A 20,293-nucleotide genomic window follows, 5' to 3' on the forward strand; every position below is an offset into this window, starting at 1 on the left:
TCGCCCGATTCAACCCCATCCTAATCATGGGACAATTTTCAGTGACCAATTAACCATCCAGCAGCCCAAATGTTGCCAATGTTCCTACCTCACCCGCTTCCACCCTCCGGGTGGAAAAGTTGCCTGCCGTCTCCCTCATCCCCTCAAACCTGTGCCCTCGGCTTCTCCATTGATGTCATGTCTGTGCTCTTCTGACCTCTCTCATACTTCTGCAAGTGGCGTCACAGGCAGAGAGCTTTTGGCACCTCACACAAAATGCTGGAGGAACTCAGCAGGTCAGGCAGCATCTGTGGAAAAGAGTGAACAGTCGACGTTTCGGGCCGAGACCCTTCATCATTGGGTGCAGGAGTTGGGATGTTATGTTGAAGTTATACAAGGTGTTGGTGAGGCCAAACCTGCTGTATCGCCTGCAGTTTCTGGTCACCTACCGACTGCGGGAAAGACATCAATAAGATTGGGAAAAGTGCAGAGAAAATTTACACAGATATTGTCAAAGATTGGGGATCTGAGTTACTGGGAAAGGTTGGATCGGTTAGTGCTTTCACAAACACGAGACAATCTGCAGATGCTGGAAATCCAGAGCAACACACACAAAATGCTGGAGGAACTCAGCAGGTCAGGCAGCATCTGTGGAAAAGAGTAAACAGTCGACGTTTCAGGCTGAGACCCTTCATCAGGACAGAAGAGAAAGAAGAGAAGTCCGATTAAGAAGGTGGGGGGAGTGGAGGAGGAAGTACAAGGTGGTGGGTGATAGGTGAAACCGGGAGAGGGGGAGGAGGTGAAGTAAAGAACGGGGAAGTTTGATGAAAGAGTTAAAGGGCTGGAGAAGGGGAATCTGATAGAGGTTAGAAGACCATGGGAGAAAGGGAAGGGGTAGGAGCACCTGAGGCAGGCGATGGGCAGGTAAGGAGATGAGGTGAAAGAGGGAAAAGGGAATGGGGAATGGTGAAGGGGGTGGGGGCAATTACCAGAAGCTCGAGAAATCGATGTTCATGCCAACTGTTTGGATGCTACCCAGACAGAATATAAAGTATTGCTCCCCCAACCTGAGTGTGGCCTCATCACGACATGTTGGAATAGGAATGGGTGGCCACTGGGAAATCCTGCTCTTTCTGGCGGGGACCATTTCAGCATCGAAGAGAGGTTCATGGATGGGAGGGCTATGTCCAGGTGCAGGGTGATGGGATGGCAGAACGTCTGGTAAGCATGGTCCAAAGGACCCATTTTTGTGCTCGAGTGATCTATGACTCTATAAGTTTCCCACAGACACTGTGTGCCCCCTCTTCAGGGAAGGACAGAACCCCAGGGGAATGACCTAACCCTGCAAGAGGGGACGGGCAGTCAGCTGATGCCCCTTTTATTCAGGGAGTTGTGCAAGGTGGTGGAGGAGCTCACCAGGTCAGGAAGCATCTGTGGGGTCCGAGGAGTGAGCCCACTGGGAGGACTGTGGGGCAACATCAGTGGGGTTACCTTGTTGGGTCCAAGGAGTGAGCCCACTGGGAGGACTGTGGGGCAACATCTGTGGGGTTACCTTGTTGGGTCTGAGGAGTGAGCCCACTGGGAGGACTGTGGGGCAACATCTGTGGGGTTACCTTGTTGGGTCCGAGGAGTGAGCCCACTGGGAGGACTGTGGGGCAACATCTGTGGGGTTACCTTGTTGGGTCCGAGGAGTGAGCCCACTGGGAGGACTGTGGGGCAACATCTGTGGGGTTACCTTGTTGGGTCCGAGGAGTGAGCCCACTGGGAGGACTGTGGGGCAACATCTGTGGGGTTACCTTGTTGGGTCCGAGGAGTGAGCCCACTGGGAGGACTGTGGGGGGAGGAGAGATGGATGGTTGACATTTTGGCTGAAACCTTTCAACTGGACCAGGTATTGGAATTGGTTTATTATTGTTGACGTGTACCGAGATACAGTGACAATCTTGTCTTGTATATCGTTCACACAGATCACATCATTACACAGTGTATTGAGGTAGAACAAGGTCAAACAATAACAGAATTGGAATTGGTTTATTATTGTTGACGTGTACCGAGATACAGTGACAATCTTGTCTTGTATATCGTTCACACAGATCACATCATTACACAGTGTATTGAGGCAGAACAAGGTCAAACAATAACAGAATTGGAATTGGTTTATTATTGATGACGTGTACCGAGATACAGTGACAATCTTGTCTTGTATATCGTTCACACAGATCACATCATTACACAGTGTATTGAGGTGGAACAAGGTCAAACAATAACAGAATTGGAATTGGTTTATTATTGTTGACGTGTACCGAGATACAGTGACAATCTTGTCTTGTATATCGTTCACACAGATCACATCATTACACAGTGTACTGAGGTGGAACAAGGTCAAACAATAACAGAATTGGAATTGGTTTATTATTGTTGACGTGTACTGAGATACAGTGACAATCTTGTCTTGTATATCGTTCACACAGATCACATCATTACACAGTGTACTGAGGTGGAACAAGGTCAAACAATAACAGAATTGGAATTGGTTTATTATTGTTGACGTGTACTGAGATACAGTGACAATCTTGTCTTGTATATCGTTCACACAGATCACATCATTACACAGTGTACTGAGGTGGAACAAGGTCAAACAATAACAGAATTGGAATTGGTTTATTATTGTTGATGTGTACCGAGATACAGTGACAATCTTGTCTTGTATATCGTTCACACAGATCACATCATTACACAGTGTATTGAGGTAGAACAAGGTCAAACAATAACAGAATTGGAATTGGTTTATTATTGTTGACGTGTACCGAGATACAGTGACAATCTTGTCTTGTATATCGTTCACACAGATCACATCATTACACAGTGTATTGAGGCAGAACAAGGTCAAACAATAACAGAATTGGAATTGGTTTATTATTGTTGATGTGTACCGAGATACAGTGACAATCTTGTCTTGTATATCGTTCACACAGATCACATCATTACACAGTGTACTGAGGTGGAACAAGGTCAAACAATAACAGAATTGGAATTGGTTTATTATTGTTGATGTGTACCGAGATACAGTGACAATCTTGTCTTGTATATCGTTCACACAGATCACATCATTACACAGTGTATTGAGGCAGAACAAGGTCAAACAATAACAGAATTGGAATTGGTTTATTATTGATGACGTGTACCGAGATACAGTGACAATCTTGTCTTGTATATCGTTCACACAGATCACATCATTACACAGTGTATTGAGGTGGAACAAGGTCAAACAATAACAGAATTGGAATTGGTTTATTATTGATGACGTGTACTGAGATACAGTGACAATCTTGTCTTGTATATCGTTCACACAGATCACATCATTACACAGTGTATTGAGGTGGAACAAGGTCAAACAATAACAGAATTGGAATTGGTTTATTATTGATGACGTGTACTGAGATACAGTGACAATCTTGTCTTGTATATCGTTCACACAGATCACATCATTACACAGTGTACTGAGGTGGAACAAGGTGAAACAATAACAGAATTGGAATTGGTTTATTACTGTTGACGTGTACTGAGATACAGTGACAATCTTGTCTTGTATATCGTTCACACAGATCACATCATTACACAGTGTACTGAGGTGGAACAGGGTCAACGTTCTTTTTAACACTGGAGTAGAAGTCTGGTGGGATATGCTATCGGACTTTTGTATCTACTGCCTATTGGGAGGGGGAGAGGAGAGAATGCCCGGGTGGGTGGGGGTTTTTGATTGTACTGTGTGCTTCACTGAGGCAGTGACAAGTGTAGACAGAGTCGGCGGGAGGGGGGATGTCTGGTTTCCGTGATGTACTGAGCTGTGCCCACAACTCTCTGCAGTGTCTCACGGTCACGGACACATTCTGAGCTGTGATGCATCCACATAGGATGTTTCCTCTGCAAATCGAGAGGGACGTGCCGAGTTCCTTCAGCCTCCTGAGAGTATACAGGCATTCTCGGCCGTAGTGTCCCAGTGCCGGAATGGGACAGGGTCGGTGATGTTCACTCCTCGGACTTCGAAACTCTGAACCCTCTCAGCCTCAAAATGAGGATCACGCTTCATATCACCGGCATATGTTGTGAGAACTTAGCAGCAGCAGTACAATGAGATACATGATAACATGGTAAAATGAATTATAGTAAATATACATCGGTATATTAAATCGTTAAAACAGTGCAAAAACAGTGATAATTAAAAAAAAATGTGAGGTAGTGTCCAAGGGTTCAATGCGCATTTCGGAATCGGACGGCAGAGGGGAAGAAGCTGATGCTGAATCGCTGAGTGTGTGCTTTCAGGCTTCTGTACCTCCTACCTGATGGTAACAGTGAGAAACGGGCATGTCCTGTGTGCTGGAGGTCCTTAATAATGGACGCTGCCTTTCTGAGACACCGCTCCCTGAAGATGTCCTGGGTACTGTGTAGGCTGGTACTCATGATGGAGCTGACTAATTTTGTGACTTTCTGTAGCTTCTTTCGGTCCTGTTTATTAGCGCCTCTTGCCCCCCCCCCCCCCCAATACCAGACAGTGATACAGCCTTTTCGAACCAAATCTCCTCAAACTCCAAATGGAATATAGCCTCCATCTTGTCTTCTTCGTCGCCGCATCGATATGTTGGGACCCGGTTAGGTCCTCAGAGGTACTGACACCCAGGAACTCTCTCCACTTCTTACCCCTGGTCTTACCCCTCCTGAAGCCCGCAGTCAGCTCTTTGGTCTCACTGACGTTGAGTGCCAGGTTGTTGCTGCGACTGTTGAGGTAGACCAGGAGTGCCTGGTCTCCTCTGTTCCCTGTTACAGCTCCCGTTCCCCAAAGTCAATGGCCAGCTCCTTTATTGTTCACGGACTTTGAGGGAAAGGTTATTGTAATGCCGGGTCACTGGGCTCCCCATCTCATCGATATCCGAGTTCCTCGTCTCCTTGCTCCGGATTTTCAGCCTCGGCAGGATCCCCCGTGTCTTCTCACAGCGCCGCCGCCGCCGCCTGTGGGTTTCCCCGCAGAGACGCAGCGGTTGGGGTGTGGGTGTGGGCCTGCAGTGTCTGGCCCTCGCCGCTTTGATCTGTCTCACCTCACTGTATGTTTCAATGTAGACGTGACAAATAAAGCCAAGCTTTGAAGTGAAGCTAATCTCTTATTCGCTGGCGGGCGACGCCATTTGCACCATTTCACCAAGCCCAGCGCTGTCCAGCCCTGGCAGTTCCCGGGAATACATCCGACCCCGCACTCCCCCTTTCTGGGAACACCACCAGGATGCGACGGGACCCCAAGAGAGGGGCTGGCAGTCACCTCGACCCGTCCCCACCCCTCCGGGTTTTTGCGACGGGGACGGAATCCGGCTGAAGAAGCGCCGATGGGATAGGGCTTGTCCACTCTAGCCCCTCCCGTCCCAATGTGTCTCCCACCACTGCAATGGGGAGAATTTTGGGGAGGGGTCGCCCCTACCCCGGTCGTGGGGTCGGTGGGGAGGGAGTTTCACTCTGCCTAACACTGTGCCTAACTCTGTGACTTTCTCTCTCTGTCTCTCTGTTGTCCCATCCCCTCCCTCTTCGATCTCGCTCCGTCCTCCTCTCTCACTCTCTCCGCTGCTGCCTCTCCAATACTGCCCATTCTCGCACCTCTCTTCCCCTTGCCTCATCCTGTCCCCTGTATCACCCCTTTCTCTCTCTTGTTCTGTCTCTCTATTTCTGCCCCCTTCCTTCCCGTTCCCTCCCACTCATCCATCTTCCCCTTCTCCACCTCTCCTCCCTCCTCACCTCTCAACCATTCGTCCCCGGTCTCTCACACCGTCACCCCTCCCTCACTCACTCCCACCTCCTGTCTACCCCCTTCTCTCCCATTTTCTTTCTCTCTCCTCATCTCACCCCCAACTCTCTTCCTCTCTCCGCCCCTGCCCTCGCTCTTTATCTCTCTCCATTCTTCCGCTCCCTCTCTCCCCCTCCCCTTCTCCTCTTCCACGTTTGCCCATCTCTAAACCGCTTCATCACATTCTTCCTCATTCCCCCTCCTCCGCCGCTCTCCTCCCTCGCCCTTTCCTCCCCTTTCTGCTTCTCACCCCCTCTCCCTTCCTGCCCTCTCTTCCCCTACCCCGACTAACCCCTCTTCCCCTTCGCTTGCCCGACAGCTGAACGTGCTCCACACCCTGGGATCCCCGATACAACCCAGCCACCTACAGCTGGGACAACAGTTCCTGCACTCGGCTCACCGGGGGCACCCCGAGCTGGCCGGACACCGGGTGGCTAGCACCCACCGCAGCTCAGGTCAGTCTGGGTTCACCGCGGGGTCAAAGTTCAGGGTAAATGTATGGTCAAATTACAAAAAAAAATCATCTCGTAACAACCCCGAGATTCACTTCCCTGGGGGCATATTCGCAGTACCCGCAGAGAAACAGAACAGAATCAGTGAAAGAGCTCCCCCAGCAGGACAGACAGCCGATGTGCAGGCAATGAATGAACGTCGAGAACGGGAGGTGAAGACTCCTTCAAAGTGAGTCCATAGGCTGTGGGAACAGTTCATTGGCAGGGAAGAGAAGCTGAGCAAAGTTATCCCCTCTGGTTCAAGAGCCTGATGGTTGAGGAGGAGTGACTGTTCCCGAACCTGGTGGTGAGGGTCCCGAGGTTCCCGTACCTCCATAGGTGGCGGGGAGTGGTTTTCCCTCGATGGGCTGGGCCGTATCCGTGACTCTGTGGGGGATTTTCCGTTCAGGATGCACTCTGTCACACATGTACAGAAGGAGTTCAAGCGGGGGAGTGGGGATGGTGGGGGAGGGAGTAGTGGGGAACTGGGAAGGAGAGGAAGGAAGAAGAGAGTGGGAGGGAAACGGAAGGGGAGGAGAAAATGGAGGGGATCCGGAAGGGGGCAGTGGGAGATGGAGGGAAGGCAGGGGGACAGGAGGAGGAGAGGGAGGGGAAGAGGAAGAGGGGGAGAGGGAGGGGACGGAGAGGAGGGGGAGAGGGAGGGGAGGGGAACAGGATGAGGGGAGAGGGGGAAGAGGAGGAGGGGGAGAGGAGGAGGGGGAGAGGAGAGGGGAAGAGGAGGCGGGGGATGAGGGAGGAGAGCGGAAGGGACCAGGGGAAGAGGGAGTGGGAGGTGGTGGGAGGAGAGTGGAAGGGACCAGTGGGAGGTGGTGGGAGGAGGGGGAAAAGGGAGGGGAACAGGAGGAGGAGGAGTGGGAGGTGGGAGAGAAGAACGGCTGAGTGGTGGAGAGGGAGGAGGAAGGAGAAAGGGAGGGAGAGGAGAGGAGAAGGGTGAGGGGGAGACAGAGTTAGGCTGGGGTGGAGGAATGAGGGGAAGGAGGAGGAGGATGGGGAAGCAGTGTGGTGGAGAGATGGAGAGATGAAAGGGGAGTGGGCAGTGGGGATGAGGTGGGGGACTTCGGGCTGCCCTCTAAACCCCCTCCCTCCTCCTTTATCCTGCCCCTCCACTCACAGTGGTCCCCGGGGCCGCCACGGTCATCATCCTGGTCTGCGTCGCCTTCCTGGTCCTGATGGTCATCCTTGGAATATTCCGGATCCGCTCCGTCCGGCCTGGACCACAGGACACACGACGGGGGCAGGAGGGCGAAGCCTTCTGGGACGACAGTGCCCTCACCATCATCGTCAACCCCATGGAGGTGAGGAGGGAGAGAAGGAGAAGGGGGAGTGAGAGGAGAGGGAGACAAGTTAGAGATGACTTGTGAAAGGGGAAGGAGGGATGATGAGGGAGAGGTGGCTGGGGTGGAGGAATGAGGGGAAGGAGGAGGAGGATGGGGAAGCAGTGTGGTGGAGAGATGGAGGGAGAGGAAAGGTGAGTGGGAGGGCTGAGGGGAGGAGGGGTGGAAAGATGAGAATAAGGGGGAGGAGGAGTGATGAGGGTGAGCAGGAAGGAGGGGTGGAAGTAAGGGGAAGGAGAGGAGGGAGGGCTTGGTAGGAGTAAAGGGAAGATTGTGGGAGACGAGAGATGAAGAGAGGGAAGGAATGATGAAAGGAGAGGGGTAGATTTTGATTGGGAAGATGGCGCAGCAAATGAGGGAAAGAGGATGAGAAGGAGCAAGAGGGTGGGAGAGGAAGAGAGAAGGGAGAGTTCTGATGGAGGGAGGGAGGGAACAAGGGAGATGAGGAGGGGGGAAATCTTGAAGAGGGCAAAAGGAGGCAAGGACATAAAGATGGAGGGAGGGATTGAGGGAAGGAAGCCATTGTGAGCCCATATTAATCTGCAACTTTTCTACCCCCTCTCACCCTTATCCTTCCCGTTTTCCTCCTCTTCTGCACCATTTTTCCACTCCCCCTATCCCCGCCTCCATCTCCTCCCGTCATCTTCCATTGCCTCTACCCCTTCCTAAACCCCCCTTTCCACCTTCTCCCCGTACTCCCTCCCTGACCCCTGACCCCAGACCTATGAGCACCGGCAGGGGTCGGGGGAGGTGTCAGATGGTCACGACCCAATGACCCCAAGCTCCTCAGGGCAGGAGAAGGTGACCGGTTGCCAATACTGACCCCCTCATCAACCCCTCCGTGACCCCAACTGCATCACCATGACCTTTCTCCCAGACCGACAAACCACCGTGTGCCTGCGACGTGTGATCCCCGACCTCATCACATCAACCTGACCCCTGACCTTATCCCCTCGTACATCTCTGCCAACCTGACCCCTGAACCCAATAAGCACACAGCTTGTGCTCTCCACTACCCCTTCTCTCTCCTTCTAACCCCATCCCTCATCACTCCACCCGCTTCACCCCCCCTCTCTCAACACCTGCCCCTCTCCTCCCCCTCAAATCCTCTGGCCTCACTTCTTCCTCCCTCTCACCTCCTCTTCCTCTGACTTCTCTCCCTATCTCACTTCCTCTCCCTCACCTCCCCCCTCCAACACCATCCTCTCAAAACCACCCTCCCCACTCTTCCTCCCCAGGTTCTGGTGTTGCTGGAGATGGCTGCTTCCCTGTCGCGCTACCCCCCCCCCCCCAAGGACTGGTCACATCCTCACTGACCCTCGTTCCCCTCTCCCTCGATGCCATCCCTCTCCTCACTCCTCCACCCTCTTTTCCAGGGAGCCCCACTCCCTCCCAAGACCCCACACCAGCAGGTCATCACCAGGAACAGGTTCAGGGAGGGAAGAGGGGACAGTAGGGTGTGAGGGGAGAGAGAGAAAGGGGAGGGGAAGGTGTTAGAAGGAGAGGGCAGAAGGAGAAGGCAAAGGAAGGCTTGTGAGATGGGGAAGAATGTGGAAGTGAGGGAGGGTGGGAGGGGCTGGAGGGAGAGAATGGTGTGTGTGGGGGGGAGAGGAAGAAGGAAAGGGTACTGGGAGCAGAAGGGATAGGAGAAGGATGGTGAGAGTGTTGGAGGGGGAGAGGGGAAGAAGGGAGAAGGAGAGAAGGTACTGGGAGCAGAGAGGATAGTGAGAGTGGGGGAGAGGGGGAAGAAGGAAAGAGGGTACAGACAGCAGAGAGGATAGGAGAAGGATGGTGAGAGTGTGGGAGGAAAGTACAGGAAACGAGAGAAGGATGGTGTGAGTGTAAAACAGGAGAGAGTGAGATTGTGCAAAGGAGCACAGTGAAGCTCAACAACAGAGCTAGTGGGAGGGCAGAAGATAAAACAGTGCTGTCAAGGGAGAGATAGAGTGAGGAAATGGATTGAGAACAGAGAGATAGAGTGAGGGAGGGGATTGAGAAGAGAGAGTGAGAGAGAGAAAGACAGTGAGGGAGTGGAAAAACAGTTTAGTGGGCAGAGGGGGTGTTGTGGCCCTGTGTATAAGAAATAATATTAAATCATTAGAAAGGAATGGCATAGAATCGGAAGGTGTAGCGTCTCTATGGGTTGAGTTAGGAACCAGCAAGGTAAAAGGACCCTAATGGCAGTTGTATACAGGCCTCCAAACAGCAGCCAGGTTGTAGATTATAAATTACAGCAGGAGATGGAAAAGACGTGTCAGAAGGGCAATGTCATAATCGTTGGGGATTTTAACATGGAAGCGGATTGGGAAAACCAGGCCGGTACTGGACCTCGACAGAGAATTTGTAGAATGTCAAAGAAGAGCTTGTTGTTGGGCCCATTGGGGGGTCACCTATGCTGGATTGGGTGTTGTGCAATGATCCTGAGGTGGTAAGCGAGCTTAAGGTTAAGGAACCCTTAGGGAACAGTGATCACAATATGATCAACTTCATTTTGAAATTTGAGAAGGAGAAACTAAATTCCATTGTGTTGATATCTCAGTGGAATAAAGGAAATTACAGTGGCATGAGGGGGAACTGGCCAAAGTTGACTAGAAAAGGGCACTAGCAGGAAGGACAGCACAGCAAGACAGATATATTACAAATAAAAAGAAATTTTCAAATGGAAGGAGGACTCCACCATGGCTGACAAGTGAAGTCAGAGCCAAAGTTAAAGCAAAAGAGAGGGCATACAAGGAAGCCAAAGCTAGTGGGAAGATAGAGGATTGGGAGCTTCTAAAAACCTACAGAAGGAAACTAAGGTCATTAGGAAGGAAAATATAAATTATGAAAGGAAGCTGGTGACTAATATCAAAGAAGATAGTAAGAGCTTTTTTAAAGGGTAAAAGAGAGTCGAGGGTAGATATAGGACCAATACAAAATGAAGCTGGAGATATTGTAATGAGAGGCACAGAGATGGCAGAGGAACTGAATGTGTATTTTGCATCAGTCTTCACAGTGGAAGACACCTGCAGTATACCAGACATTCAAGAGTGTCAGGGAAATGAAGAATGTGCAGGGAAAATCACGACTGAGAAGGTGCTCAGGAAGCTTAATGGTCTGAGGGTGGATAAATCTCCTGGACCTGATGGAATGCACCCTCGGTTTCTGAAGGAAGTAGCTGGAGAGATTGCAGAGGCATTAACAATGAACTTCCAAGAATCAATAGATTCTGGCATTGTACTGGATGACTGGAAAATTGCAAATGTCACTCTGCTGTTTAAGAAGGGTAGGAGGCAGCAGGAAGGAAACTATAGACATGTTAGGCTGACATCAGTGGTTGGGAAGTTGTTGGAATCGATTGTTTGGGGTGAGTTTACGGAGTACCTGAGACACATGACAAGATGGGCCAAAGCCAGCATGGTTTACTGAAAGGAAAATCCTGCCTGACAAACCTACTGCAATTCTTTGAGGAAATTACAGGCAGGGTAGTTAAAGGAGATGCTGTAGATGTGGTGTACTTGGATTTTCAGAAGGCCTTTGACAAGGTGCCGCACATGAGGCTGCTTAGCAAGATAAGAGCCCATGGAATTACAGGGAAGTTACTAGCGTGGGTGGAGCATTGGCTGGTCAGCAGAAAGCAGAGAGTGGGAATAAAGGAACCCTATTCTGGCTGGCTGTCGGTTACCATTGGAGTTCCACAGGGGGTTGGTGTTGGGACCGCTGCTTTTTACAATGTATGTCAATGATTTGGACTATGGTATTAATGGATTTGTGGCTAAATTTGCCGATGATACAAAGATAGGTGGAGGGGCCGGTAGTGCTGACAAAATAGAGAGTCCGCAGAGAGACTTGGATAGTTTAGGGGAATGGGCAAAGAAGTGGCAAATGAAATACAATGTTGGAAAGTGTATGGTCATGCACTTTGGTGGAAGAAATAAATGGGCAAACTATTATTTAGATGGGGAGAGAATTCAAAATGCAGAGATGTAAAGGGATTTGGCAGTCCTTGAGTAGGACACCCTAAAGGTTAACCTCCAGGTTGTGTTGGTTGTGAAGAAGGCGAGTGCAATGTTGTCATTCATTTCTGGAGGTATAGAATGTAAGAGCAGGGATGTGATGTTGAGGCTCAATAAGGCACTCGTGACACCACACTTTGAGTATTGTGTGCAGTTTTGGGCTCCTTATCTTAGAAAGGATATATTGACATTGGAGAGGGTTCTGAGAAGATTCACGAGGATGATTCCAGGAATGAAAGGGTTACCGTATGAGAAATGTCTGGCAGCTCTTGGGCTGTATTCGCTGGAGTTCAGGAGAAGGAGGGGGGATCTCATTGAAACATTACGAGTGTTAAAAGTCCTGAAGAGATTGAATATGGCAAAGTTATTTCCCATGGTAGGGGAGTCTAGGGCAAGAGGAAATGACCTCAGGATTGAAGGACGTCCATTTAGAACAGAGATGTGGAGAAATTACTTTCGTCAGAGGGTGGTAAATCTGTGGAATTTGTTCCCACAAGTGGCTGTGGAGGCCAAGTCATTGGGTGTATTTAAGGCAGAGATAGATAGATTCTTGATTAGCCAGGGCATCAAAGGGTATGGGGTGAAGGCAGGGGAGTGGGGATGACTGGAAGAATTGGATCAGCCCATGATTGAGTGGTGGAGCAGACTCGATTGGGCCGAATAGCCTACTTCTGCTCCTATGTCATGGTCTTATAGAACATGAACACAGAGAGAAGACAGTGAGGGAGTGGATTGAGAACAGAGAGAGAGACAGTAAGGGAGTGGATTGAGAACACAGAGAGAGAGAGAGACAGTGGGAGTGGATTGAAAACAGAGAGAGAGAGAGACAGTGGGAGTGGATTGAGAACACAGAGAGAGAGACAGTGGGAGTGGATTGAGAACACAGAGAGAGAGAGAGAGAGAGTGGGAGTGGATTGAGAACAGAGAGAGAGAGAGAGTGGGAGTGGATTGAGAACACAGAGAGAGAAACAGTGGGAGTGTATTGAGAACAGAGAGAGAGACAGTGGGAGTGGATTGAGAACACAGAGAGAGACAGTGGGAGTGGATTGAGAACACAGAGAGAGAGACAGTGAAGGAGTGGATTGAGAACAGAGAGAGAGTGGGAGTGGATTGAGAAAAGAGAGAGAGAGACAGTGGGAGTGGATTGAGAACAGAGAGAGAGAGAGAGAGAAACAGTGGGAGTGGATTGAGAACACAGAGAGAGAGACAGTGGGAGTGGATTGAGAACAGAGAGAGAGACAGTGGGAGTGGATTGAGAACAGAGAGAGAGAGACAGTGGGAGTGGATTGAGAACAGAGAGAGAGAGACAGTGAGGGAGTGGATAGAGAGAGAGACAGTGAGGGAGTGGATTGAGAGAGAGACAGTGAGGGAGTGGATTGAGAACAGAGAGAGAGAGAGGCAGTGAGGGAGTGGATTGAGAACAGAGAGAGAGAGAAAGTGAGGGCTTGAGAACGGAGAGGGGGAGAGAGAGAAGATGTGGAGTGGATCGAGAACACTGAGACAGACAGAGAGGGAGATGGCAGTGAGTGAGACGGTGGAGAACAGAGTGGGAATATTATGATGGAGGGATGGGGACAGAATAGAGGGAGATGGAGAGTATACAGTGAGGTAGAGGCTCGAGAACACAGGGGAAAGACAGTGAGGGAGAAGGTAGAGAACACAATGGGGGAAAGAGAGAACAGAGAGAGCACAGTGGGGAAGAGGATCGAGAACATACAGAGACAACACTATGAAGGAGAGGGTTGCAAACGAAAGTGAGACAGAATAAAGTGAGGCAGAGGGTCGCGGGCAGAGAGAGAGAATTGAGAACATAGACAGGAGAAAAAGCAGAGTGGAGGGTCGAGAACTCAGAGAGGGTGGAGAGTAGTAGTCAAAGGGATCCATTCTATCTGGAGGTGTGTCATTAGTGGTGTTCCCCAGGGATCAGTACTGGGTGCTGTGCTGTTTGTGATGAATCAAAGTGTAGAAACCGAGAGTGAATCACAATAAGGGGGGAGTGTTTGAGAACAAAAAGATAGAGACAGAAAATAGGGCAGGAGTCAGACACAGAGGGACGGAAAGAGCTTTGAGGGAACATTGAAAGACAAAATAGAGAGAGGGGGGAGAACACATTGAAGGAGAGGTTGCAGAACAGACAGAGTGAAAGTGAGGGAGAGCGTCAATAATAGAGAGAGAGAGAACAGAAATAGAGAGAGGACAGTGAGACAGAGTCAAGAACAGAGAGAGAGAACATAGTGAGAGATAGGGTCAAGAACACAGAAGTACAGAGCTTCGAGGACAGAGCGAGCGAGAAAGAGAGAACAGTGAGAGAACATCGCAAAAACAGAGAGACAGTGAGAGAAAGAACGGTGTGAGACAATTGAGAGGGAGAGGATATACAGTGAGGAAAAGGTTTGAGAGCAGAGAGAGAAAAAGACAGAACACAGTGAGGGAAATGGTTGGGAAAGCAGAAAGAGAGGACACAGTAAGAGAAAGAGAAGGAGATGGAATATAACAATGTGTGTGAGGCGATAATGAGCACAGAGAACCAGAGAGAGATCCCTGTAGGGAGCGTGTCAAGAACACAGGAGACAGTGAACACAGTAAGTGAAATGATTGAGATCACCGAGGGGGAGAGAGGGAGAGAGAGGGAAAGATAGAGAGAGTGCGCACGAAAGATGCAGAGTGTTAAGAACACAGAGGCAGAAAACAATTAGGCAGAGTGTTGATAACATAGAGGGAGATATCGAGAACTCAACGGGGCAGAATATCGAGAACACAGAGGAAGAGACAGAACTCAATGAGGCAAGGAGTTGAGAACAGAGAGAGAGAGAGGGAGAGAGAGAGGGAGAGAACTCAATGAGGCAGGGGTTCAGGAAAACAGGCAGAGAACTTAATGAGGCTGAGTGTCAAGAACACAGGGGGAGGCAGAGAACTCAATGAGAGAGGGAGAGAGAGAGAACTCAATGAGGCAGAGTGTTCTGAACACAAAGGCAGAGACATGGAACTCCATGCGAAAGACTAGAGAACACAAAGGGAGAGTCAGAGAGCTCAATGAGGCCAACTGGTGAGAACACAGAGGGATTCAGAGAACTTAATGGGCTGGAGTACTGTGAATACAGAAAGAGACAGAAAACTCAATGGGGCAGTGATCAAGGACAGAGAGCTCAGTGAGGCAGAGTGTCGAGAACACAGACAGATAGACAGGGAGCTCAGTGTGGCAGAGTGTCGAGAACACAGACAGATAGACAGGGAGCTCAGTGAGGCAGAGTGTCGAGAACACAGACAGATAGACAGGGAGCTCAGTGAGGCAGAGGGTCGAGAACACAGACAGATAGACAGGGAGCTCAGTGTGGCAGAGTGTCGAGAACACAGACAGATAGACAGGGAGCTCAGTGTGGCAGAGTGTCGAGAACACAGACAGATAGACAGGGAGCTCAGTGAGGCAGAGTGTCGAGAACACAGACAGATAGACAGGGAGCTCAGTGAGGCAGAGTGTCGAGAACACAGACAGATAGACAGGGAGCTCAGTGTGGCAGAGTGTCGAGAACACAGACAGATAGACAGGGAGCTCAGTGTGGCAGAGTGTCGAGAACACAGACAGATAGACAGGGAGCTCAGTGTGGCAGAGTGTCGAGAACACAGACAGATAGACAGGGAGCTCAGTGAGGCAGAGTGTCGAGAACACAGACAGATAGACAGGGAGCTCAGTGTGCAGAGTGCCGAGAACACAGACAGATAGACAGGGAGCTCAGTGAGGCAGAGTGTCGAGAACACAGACAGATAGACAGGGAGCTCAGTGTGGCAGAGTGTCGAGAACACAGACAGATAGACAGGGAGCTCAGTGTGGCAGAGTGTCGAGAACACAGACAGATAGACAGGGAGCTCAGTGAGGCAGAGTGTCGAGAACACAGACAGATAGACAGGGAGCTCAGTGAGGCAGAGTGTCCAGAACACAGACAGATAGACAGGGAGCTCAGTGTGACAGAGTGTCGAGAACACAGACAGATAGACAGGGAGCTCAGTGTGACAGAGTGTCGAGAACACAGACAGATAGACAGGGAGCTCAGTGTGGCAGAGTGTCGAGAACACAGACAGATAGACAGGGAGCTCAGTGAGGCAGAGTGTCGAGAACACAGACAGATAGACAGGGAGCTCAGTGAGACAGAGTGTCGAGAACACAGACAGATAGACAGGGAGCTCAGTGTGGCAGAGTGTCGAGAACACAGACAGATAGACAGGGAGCTCAGTGAGGCAGAGTGTCGAGAACACAGACAGATAGACAGGGAGCTCAGTGTGGCAGAGTGTCGAGAACACAGACAGATAGACAGGGAGCTCAGTGTGACAGAGTGTCGAGAACACAGACAGATAGACAGGGAGCTCAGTGTGACAGAGTGTCGAGAACACAGACAGATAGACAGGGAGCTCAGTGAGGCAGAGTGTCGAGAACACAGACAGATAGACAGGGAGCTCAGTGTGGCAGAGTGTCGAGAACACAGACAGATAGACAGGGAGCTCAGTGAGGCAGAGTGTCGAGAACACAGACAGATAGACAGGGAGCTCAGTGTGGCAGAGTGTCGAGAACACAGACAGATAGACAGGGAGCTCAGTGAGGCAGAGTGTCGAGAACACAGACAGATAGACAGGGAGCTCAGTGAGACAGAGTGTCGAGAACACAGACAGATAGACAGGGAGCTCAGTGTGGCAGAGTGTCGAGAACACAGACAGATAGACAGGGAGCTCAGTGAGGGCAGAGTGTCGAGAACACAGACAGATAGACAGGGAGCTCAGTGTGGCAGAGTGTCGAGAACACAGACAGATAGACAGGGAGCTCAGTGAGGCAGAGTGTCGAGAACACAGACAGATAGACAGGGAGCTCAGTGAGGCAGAGTGTCGAGAACACAGACAGATAGACAGGAGCTCAGTGTGGCAGAGTGTCGAGAACACAGACAGATAGACAGGGAGCTCAGTGTGGCAGTGCTGAGAACAGAGACAGATAGACAGGGAGCTCAGTGAGGCAGAGTGTCGAGAACACAGACAGATAGACAGGGAGCTCAGTGAGGCAGAGTGTCGAGAACACAGACAGATAGACAGGGAGCTCAGTGAGGCAGAGTGTCGAGAACACAGACAGATAGACAGGGAGCTCAGTGTGGCAGAGGTGTCGAGAACACAGACAGATAGACAGGGAGCTCAGTGTGGCAGAGTGTCGAGAACACAGACAGATAGACAGGGAGCTCAGTGAGGCAGAGTGTCGAGAACACAGACAGATAGACAGGGAGCTCAGTGTGGCAGAGTGTCGAGAACACAGACAGATAGACAGGGAGCTCAGTGTGGCAGAGTGTCGAGAACACAGACAGATAGACAGGGAGCTCAGTGTGGCAGAGTGTCGAGAACACAGACAGATAGACAGGGAGCTCAGTGAGGCAGAGTGTCGAGAACACAGACAGATAGACAGGGAGCTCAGTGAGGCAGAGTGTCGAGAACACAGACAGATAGACAGGGAGCTCAGTGTGGCAGAGTGTCGAGAACACAGACAGATAGACAGGGAGCTCAGTGAGGCAGAGTGTCGAGAACACAGACAGATAGACAGGGAGCTCAGTGAGGCAGAGTGTCGAGAACACAGACAGATAGACAGGGAGCTCAGTGTGGCAGAGTGTCGAGAATACAGACAGATAGACAGGGAGCTCAGTGTGGCAGAGTGTCGAGAACACAGACAGATAGACAGGGAGCTCAGTGTGGCAGAGTGTCGAGAACACAGACAGATAGACAGGGAGCTCAGTGAGGCAGAGTTTCGAGAACACAGACAGATAGACAGGGAGCTCAGTGTGGCAGAGTGTCGAGAACACAGACAGATAGACAGGGAGCTCAGTGTGGCAGAGTGTCGAGAACACAGACAGATAGACAGGGAGCTCAGTGAGGCAGAGTGTCGAGAACACAGACAGATAGACAGGGAGCTCAGTGTGGCAGAGTGTCGAGAACACAGACAGATAGACAGGGAGCTCAGTGTGGCAGAGTGTCGAGAACACAGACAGATAGACAGGGAGCTCAGTGAGGCAGAGTTTCGAGAACACAGACAGATAGACAGGGAGCTCAGTGTGGCAGAGTGTCGAGAACACAGACAGATAGACAGGGAGCTCAGTGTGGCAGAGTGTCGAGAACACAGACAGATAGACAGGGAGCTCAGTGAGGCAGAGTGTCGAGAACACAGACAGATAGACAGGAGCTCAGTGTGGCAGGAGTGTCGAGAACACAGACAGATAGACAGGGAGCTCAGTGTGGCAGAGTGTCGAGAACACAGACAGATAGACAGGGAGCTCAGTGAGGCAGAGTGTCGAGAACACAGACAGATAGACAGGGAGCTCAGTGTGGCAGAGTGTCGAGAACACAGACAGATAGACAGGGAGCTCAGTGAGACAGAGTGTCGAGAACACAGACAGATAGACAGGGAGCTCAGTGTGGCAGAGTGTCGAGAACACAGACAGATAGACAGGGAGCTCAGTGAGGCAGAGTGTCGAGAACACAGACAGATAGACAGGGAGCTCAGTGAGGCAGAGTGTCGAGAACACAGACAGATAGACAGGGAGCTCAGTGTGGCAGAGTGTCGAGAACACAGACAGATAGACAGGGAGCTCAGTGAGGCAGAGTGTCGAGAACACAGACAGATAGACAGGGAGCTCAGTGAGGCAGAGTGTCCAGAACACAGACAGATAGACAGGGAGCTCAGTGTGACAGAGTGTCGAGAACACAGACAGATAGACAGGGAGCTCAGTGTGACAGAGTGTCGAGAACACAGACAGATAGGACAGGGAGCTCAGTGTGGCAGAGTGTCGAGAACACAGACAGATAGACAGGGAGCTCAGTGAGGCAGAGTGTCGAGAACACAGACAGATAGACAGGGAGCTCAGTGAGACAGAGTGTCGAGAACACAGACAGATAGACAGGGAGCTCAGTGTGGCAGAGTGTCGAGAACACAGACAGATAGACAGGGAGCTCAGTGAGGCAGAGTGTCGAGAACACAGACAGATAGACAGGGAGCTCAGTGTGGCAGAGTGTCGAGAACACAGACAGATAGACAGGGAGCTCAGTGTGACAGAGTGTCGAGAACACAGACAGATAGACAGGGAGCTCAGTGTGACAGAGTGTCGAGAACACAGACAGATAGACAGGGAGCTCAGTGAGGCAGAGTGTCGAGAACACAGACAGATAGACAGGGAGCTCAGTGTGGCAGAGTGTCGAGAACACAGACAGATAGACAGGGAGCTCAGTGAGGCAGAGTGTCGAGAACACAGACAGATAGACAGGGAGCTCAGTGTGGCAGAGTGTCGAGAACACAGACAGATAGACAGGGAGCTCAGTGAGGCAGAGTGTCGAGAACACAGACAGATAGACAGGGAGCTCAGTGAGGCAGAGTGTCGAGAACACAGACAGATAGACAGGGAGCTCAGTGTGGCAGAGTGTCGAGAACACAGACAGATAGACAGGGAGCTCAGTGAGGCAGAGTGTCGAGAACACAGACAGATAGACAGGGAGCTCAGTGTGGCAGAGTGTCGAGAACACAGACAGATAGACAGGGAGCTCAGTGAGGCAGAGTGTCGAGAACACAGACAGATAGACAGGGAGCTCAGTGAGGCAGAGTGTCGAGAACACAGACAGATAGACAGGGAGCTCAGTGTGGCAGAGTGTCGAGAACACAGACAGATAGACAGGGAGCTCAGTGTGGCAGTGCTGAGAACAGAGACAGATAGACAGGGAGCTCAGTGAGGCAGAGTGTCGAGAACACAGACAGATAGACAGGGAGCTCAGTGAGGCAGAGTGTCGAGAACACAGACAGATAGACAGGGAGCTCAGTGAGGCAGAGTGTCGAGAACACAGACAGATAGACAGGGAGCTCAGTGTGGCAGAGTGTCGAGAACACAGACAGATAGACAGGGAGCTCAGTGTGGCAGAGTGTCGAGAACACAGACAGATAGACAGGGAGCTCAGTGTGGCAGAGTGTCGAGAACACAGACAGATAGACAGGGAGCTCAGTGTGGCAGAGTGTCGAGAACACAGACAGATAGACAGGGAGCTCAGTGTGGCAGAGTGTCGAGAACACAGACAGATAGACAGGGAGCTCAGTGTGGCAGAGTGTCGAGAACACAGACAGATAGACAGGGAGCTCAGTGAGGCAGAGTGTCGAGAACACAGACAGATAGACAGGGAGCTCAGTGTGGACAGAGTGTCGAGAACACAGACAGATAGACAGGGAGCTCAGTGTGGCAGAGTGTCGAGAACACAGACAGATAGACAGGGAACTCAGTGTGGCAGAGTGTCGAGAACACAGACAGATAGACAGGGAGCTCAGTGAGGCAGAGTGTCGAGAACACAGACAGATAGACAGGGAGCTCAGTGTGGCAGAGTGTCGAGAACACAGACAGATAGACAGGGAGCTCAGTGTGGCAGAGTGTCGAGAACACAGACAGATAGACAGGGAGCTCAGTGTGGCAGAGTGTCGAGAACACAGACAGATAGACAGGGAGCTCAGTGAGGCAGAGTGTCGAGAACACAGACAGATAGACAAGGAGCTCAGTGTGGCAGAGTGTCGAGAACACAGACAGATAGACAGGGAGCTCAGTGTGGCAGAGTGTCGAGAACACAGACAGATAGACAGGGAGCTCAGTGTGGCAG

At 50.9% G+C, this 20,293-nt stretch overlaps 1 protein-coding gene across 1 annotated transcript in view; it reads left to right on the plus strand.

The window, feature by feature from the left end:
- LOC140722827 (calsyntenin-3-like) overlaps positions 1-20,293 on the plus strand; it is a 357,884-nt gene that overhangs the window by 84,245 nt on the left and 253,346 nt on the right. The window contains 3 exon segments of the mRNA XM_073037480.1: positions 6,126-6,261; positions 7,432-7,613; positions 8,373-8,453. Of these exon segments, the coding sequence (XP_072893581.1) occupies positions 6,126-6,261; positions 7,432-7,613; positions 8,373-8,453 (399 nt within the window).

Source organism: Hemitrygon akajei, unplaced genomic scaffold (genome assembly GCF_048418815.1).
Source record: "Hemitrygon akajei unplaced genomic scaffold, sHemAka1.3 Scf000090, whole genome shotgun sequence".
In the NCBI taxonomy this organism is placed as follows: domain Eukaryota; kingdom Metazoa; phylum Chordata; class Chondrichthyes; order Myliobatiformes; family Dasyatidae; genus Hemitrygon; species Hemitrygon akajei.